The following is a 6,101-nucleotide window of genomic DNA, read 5'->3' on the forward strand; positions in this document are numbered from 1 at the left end:
CCCACCCACGCACATCACACCCCAACTGGGCTATTGGATCTGAACACCTGTTTCATTGTGGAGCTAAAAAAAAGGAACAGCTCTTCAGATGTCTCTCTGACGGTTAGTGTTCCTGTTACTTTACAGTAGTTTACACCTTTAGATACGGTGCCACCCTCCAGTTTTGTTGTCATGGTACTTGTGAGTCCCAGAATTGCATGTATTGCATTATACTATTGTGTGTATGAGTACACACACAAAAACGAACAAATAACAAGAAGATAATGAACCATTTTGCACTGACTTTATTACAGATTATTAAAAGAACATAGTAACAGAAACTGAAATCAAAAACTAAAGGTAGGTTTTTAATTTTTGTAGCCAACTCGATGGGAAAAAGTGATGCATTATGGAGGTGTAGTCGTAGGGAGTGTTCACGTTGTTGGTGACCTGCTTGTCGAAGTTGTAGGCCCTCTGAGGGTCGATGTTGGCCCAGTTGATCGTGACGTAGTTGTCGAGGTTGCTCCTGGTGTGTTGGTGCAGGAAGCCCAGAGCGTGGTTGAACTCGTGCTGGATGATGCCGTAGTAGACGCAGCCCTGCCTCTGGAGAGAGAGCACCTGACTGCCTCCCACTTTGCCCAGACTGGAGAAACATCCTGATTGGTTCTCCACGCTGACGTAGTCGGTCTCGTTGTTACGGGGCACGAAGCGGATACAGGTTTTGCTGTGGAAGCCCTGCACGGCGTTGACAATCAGCTGATTCTCTGAGCTAGTGAAGTCACTGCTCAAGGTGAAGGGGACTGTCACCAGGCCACTGGAGTTTTTCTTCCAGAAGCAGTTCTGAGTATAGCACATGATGGCGGTTCTGGTTCTGGGATCCAGCAGGTCTCCTTCCAGCAGGATCTCATTGCTGCCGTTGTTGGAGGTCAGCATCCTGGTGGTGATGTCGACGGTGTCTGGGGCTTTTTCTTCTTTGCCTCCTTGCTCCTGGAGAGGAAGTGCCTGAGAGAGGCCGAGCAGCAGCAGCAGGTTGGCAGAGGGAGTCATCTTCAGGGTCGGTCTGGAAGCTGTGGAGCTTCTCTGGAGAGCTGCTGTGGAGAGACTCCTCGAAGCTTGATGTGTGACTCAGTTCAGTCCAGGGTCTTTATACGCTCCTCTACAGGTGTGTCTGCAGGAGGCTTATGGGTCGGGGTCTACACCGCTAGGCCTGAACAAACCTCTGAAGGGAGGACTCCACAGACAAGCCTACTTTTTAAACATAGTTTGTTATCTCTGGTCATGAGATGGGTGAACGCACCTTAACAGTGGTTAACCAGGTTGAATTTGTTAAGCTACACACTTCATATGTGGTGTCACATTACTTTCTCTTTATCAAACCAAACTAATTTAAACAGAGTAATGTATTTGTTTTTTTTAAACTTCATTCTGATGTATGTTCCGTACAATTAAACAAAATTGCTTGTATGATTGATGAAAGTAAGGATGTTATCAACTACAAACATAGTATTCCGATAAGAACAGATGATGCACTCTAAACAGAGTCAGCTCTTGGCTGATGTTTGCCTTGTCTACCAAACAAGCGTACCGAGACCTTCTTGAACTCTGGAGCGGTTCGTTTGTGGTGAGAACGTGATCCGTACTCGAACCACACCAACTATACTCCTCCAGTCTGAGCTGAGGTCTCCTGTAGTCAGGTGTGTTTAGCAATCTGCGATGCAGCAGAGCAGCAAACTGTAGCAGCTTGCAGTGTTTCTATCACAAAAATAGAGAGCAGTCAAGCGTGCTGTCCATCACTCTCATCTCCGTGGTTAAACCAGCCGCCGCTAAAGTTGGAGACAGACTCTGGCACAGCAGAGCGAAGTCTCGGTGACCAGAGCAGACGTAGTCAGGTCTCTCGTGAAACATTATCTGATCATTTTAATGAAATGAGCTGGTTTGACCATGGAGATGCAAGAAATATGCACTAGTCCAGAACATAGGACCTTCTTATTGTATTTACTTTCTTGCTCCCGCCCCCAGACACATCCGACCAATAAGAGGAATGGACGTTCTTGCGTGATTTGTAATGACGCATTCTGGTATGCTTGGATTTTTCCAGGTGTGAAACCAAACCAAACCGAACCGAACCAAGGGCAAATCGCTCCAAGTGTACTAACTCACCAACTGATTCAGACCAAAGCAAGTGAACTACAGGTGTGAAAACACCCACAGATGTGAAAATGTATATTACAATGCTAAATGTCTAAAGATCTTTGCTTTAAAGTAATGTGTTTTTACATCTTATGATAGTGTTTCTAAGAATTATTGACATTATTATATTTTGAGCATTATATGTACATATTGTATAACATTATTGTGTTACAATATGTTGTCATCCTGAGAGCATGTTTTTTGTACTGAGCACTGGTGTCTTTCTCCAGATATTTTTATGATGTTTGGTTTGGATTTGGATGGTATGGTTTAAATGGATTATTTAACTGGGGTAAAGGAAGGTTACTATCTCTGTATCTTTAACTGTGGTGTAAAAACAGCTTGTCTCAAGTGTCTGTAAAATAACAGAAAGCTAACAACAAAATCTGAATAGCTCGCTTGGCAATTATGCATGCACTTTTGAGACGCTCCCTTACTCAGCTTGTCATTTTCCCATCAACTGTCAAGTCACACAGGGTGCAAGCTTTAGTATAGGATTATGAAGTCAAATGACACCCATTTAACATCAGCCATGCTTTAATTGTGCATTGGAATGGATTTGTTAGCCATGCTAGTAGCGTGACTCTGTCAATATCGCTAACTTTGGTCCAGACTGAAATACTTCAACAGCAATTGAATTATTGCCATTAAAGTTTGTACAGACATTCGTGGTCCCAAGAGGATAATTCCTATTAAATTTGGTGATCCCCTCCCCTGACATGTAGCTCTACTAGCAGGTCAAAGCTTTCCCTCATCCTGTAAAATATCTCAATATCTACTTGATGGATTGGCTCAAAATTATGTGCACACATTTATCGTTCCCAGAAGATTCATCCTAAGACCCTCTAATAAACTCTGCTCTGTACAGAGCTCTGTCTTAGATATTTTTTCATAGTGTTTGATGGTTTAATTTAATACTGGTTATAAGTGTTCACAATCTGTTTTAAATCTGAAATCTACCTAATTAAATATTAACTCATGCAAGTCATTTTAATGATGCTTTTAATGATTGTCTAGAGTAGAATGAACTTAAGTTGCTTCATCACCAACATGAGTTGGTTGGCTATCTCTTTTCAGGTGCTTAAAAAGACCACATGAAAAGTGATGGCAAATGGGCTTAGTGGCCAAATGGTTATGAAACATGAATTATTCTTTTTCCACATTCCAGAATTTATTAATGTGCACCTTTCAAATTCACTGAAAAACAACCACGCTTTAAATGTTTGTGCTTTTACATCTTATGATTTTTTTCTATGTATTACTTATACTATTTTGAAGTAGTACCTCTCAGGTTACATTGGCCCAAATGTACAATGAACACCAAAGGTTTAAGCATTAAATATAAACTCTGACATCATTTGCATTTGTGTTCTTGTGATTTATTTGTTGGTTACAGGATAAACCCATGAATGCATTCTTCTTTCTGGACCTTGTGATTAAGAGGCATCCTAAAATAATGTCTTCAGTTGGCTTGCACTGCATCAGCAGACACTGTGGTTGATCTTAAATCACCCCCGATACTCTGAGTGACTCCATGAGAAATGGATGCTCTTCCTGCTGAGTCCACAGTTTGCCTGATAGATTGTGCTGCTTCAGATGCTATTGAATTGGTCCTGATAGAGCATCTGAATGGTCCGAGGAATAATGTAAGCCAAAAGCTGTGGGGAGAGTGGTGAGTGACCTTGGCACTCAGCGCTTTCTTATTTCACAGTTATAATGGGGAGTTTTTTTGCCTTGTGTTTTTACTGCTGTCTCTGTGGCACTTTGTCCTGCCACTCTGCTCTCATTTTTGTTCTTCTGCTTGACGAACTTCAGGCTGGATGAACTCCTGATACAAACAGACAAAGACTTGATAACTTTTTATTGAAAAAAAGAAATGAAAATTGGTGCTGGGACTCAAAGTGAATGTTTGTATTTTTATACCAGGCAAAACATGAATAAATCATAACAGAGCCAGTGTATATTCACTTTGGTAGCATAAAACTCAAAATCATAGTACAGCTGATGGGAGTATTACAGACGGGAGCCCTTTTGGAGATGTGGCTGGTCTAATTCAACCATCACATGCAGATTTCCAGGAGGCATTAACTTTAAACAGCACAATTACATCTCGCAATGCATTTTTATGAACAGGTTCGTATGATATCCGACGAAACTGCCACGTATCGACTGCTCGCATGACAGTTAACTTTAGCTGTCTTTACAATTACATGAGAACAGCCTACATCTGTTTGACTGGTAGCTGGATAGCTTGCATTGTACCAGCAATACCAGTCATGGTTTTTTTGTTGTTGTATTTTTTTTGTTTTTTTTGCCAGAGTTAAGGAAGCACAGTCAATGGATTAAGTGGATAAAACCTTTTTTTGCCAACACAGGCTTGGTGGCTTCATGGTTACAGAGGTCACAGTTTTTATTTGTCACATGAAATCTTACGGGATACATTCCAGTGAAATGTAGTCATGTAATATAACATAATCAAATGTAACAGCTATTAAGTATATTGTAGCTGTATGCCCTTTAACAAGATAAACAACACTTACTCTTCATTTAATCACTCTAGGGTAGAGAATCGTACCTCCAAGTGTCAAAATAAAGCAGCTTAAAGTAGCCTACACATTGAACATAAAATAAATATGGTGCAGATTATAGTGGTCCCTTAGCATTTGTCCACAGTGACACCACAGTGCTTCACCTTGCATGTTTTCATGTAGAACAGTTACAGCAGCACAGTGGGCTGATGTGTGTAATAGATTCCTTATGTGGCAAGTGTTGAATTTTTCACCATCCTGAAGCCAGCTGAGTATACTTCAGCCACGCATGAAGATGGCAATGACAATTTTATTAAAAAAAACACCTTTTTTTCACATGTAAACTCAAAGTGCTTTACATTGAAAGATACTGTATAACAGTAAAGTGATGCTTTCAAATAGATTTCCAATATGATTTTGAGTTCAGTGATTCAAATTCTACATAGACATGACACAAACCAGAGACACATTTAAATATTGAACTTTGCAAATTAAGCTTATTATGTTATTCCAGATATTTAGGAATAAGGTATTTGGAAATGAGATTCTAAAATCAAACATTTTGTAACTATAATAATACTGCAGCATTTGGTGTAAACAGACTAATAATGAAGCTTATAGTGCAGTAATAGAGCAGTAGTTCCATCCATCCACCTTTCTGACTTCTCTGTCTGATCTCCTTGGTCATACTAAAAACATTTTGCACTACTATGGCCTTGGTGACTGAGCATCTTCATCTCTCATCTTTCCTATACATTCACACTATATATATGCAACCTTCGTCCACTACTCCTGGAATCTCCATTAAAGAAGCGTTGGGGTTCAGTGTCTCACTGCACCTCACCAGACCTTAATAACAAATCAGAGACACTCTTCTTACTGGGATGTCTTCTGGTGAATTAAATTGTAGTGGAAATAAAATAGAAAACAGAACAGTTGTGCAGCAGGAGGCTGGATTACAGTCAGTGTCATTAAGTGGTATGAATTTTGTGGACCGGAAACATATTCTGAAACCTAGATAGAAATAATGCTCTGAAGTCCTACAAAGAAGGTGGTCTTATCTACACTTGAAAACTGAACCAAGTTACATAAAAAATGGTCATTTGGTAAGATCTACACTTTTAAATGTGAACCCATCTTACAATGATATGGGTTTATTGTTGCAGTATTAATCTGCAAAGTAATATGAGAACACAACATTTTCATGGACAAGTTAACATGTGCTGTTGATTTTGTCAGTGTTCTGATGAAATGTTGCATTTCTTGTGGCAATGATTAAGCTGAAAGTCTGCACAGGTAAAATGATGATGTGGGGAAAACACGTTGACGGAGACTACACCTCCCTTGTGGTGCTTTGGTCTATGCATGGGAGGAGGAGCGTCAAAACACCGCTTGAAGGACGCA

The 6,101-nt window shown here is 40.3% G+C and overlaps 1 protein-coding gene across 1 annotated transcript; it reads right to left on the reverse strand.

The window, feature by feature from the left end:
- Positions 1-333: 333 nt before the first annotated feature.
- On the reverse strand, positions 334-1,026 carry LOC114554616 (high choriolytic enzyme 1-like). The gene has a single exon (XM_028576560.1). The coding sequence runs from the start codon at positions 1,024-1,026 to the stop codon at positions 334-336; it is 693 nt and encodes a 230-aa protein (XP_028432361.1).
- Positions 1,027-6,101: the final 5,075 nt, after the last annotated feature.

Source organism: Perca flavescens, chromosome 1 (genome assembly GCF_004354835.1).
Source record: "Perca flavescens isolate YP-PL-M2 chromosome 1, PFLA_1.0, whole genome shotgun sequence".
NCBI classification, from domain to species: Eukaryota; Metazoa; Chordata; class Actinopteri; order Perciformes; family Percidae; genus Perca; species Perca flavescens.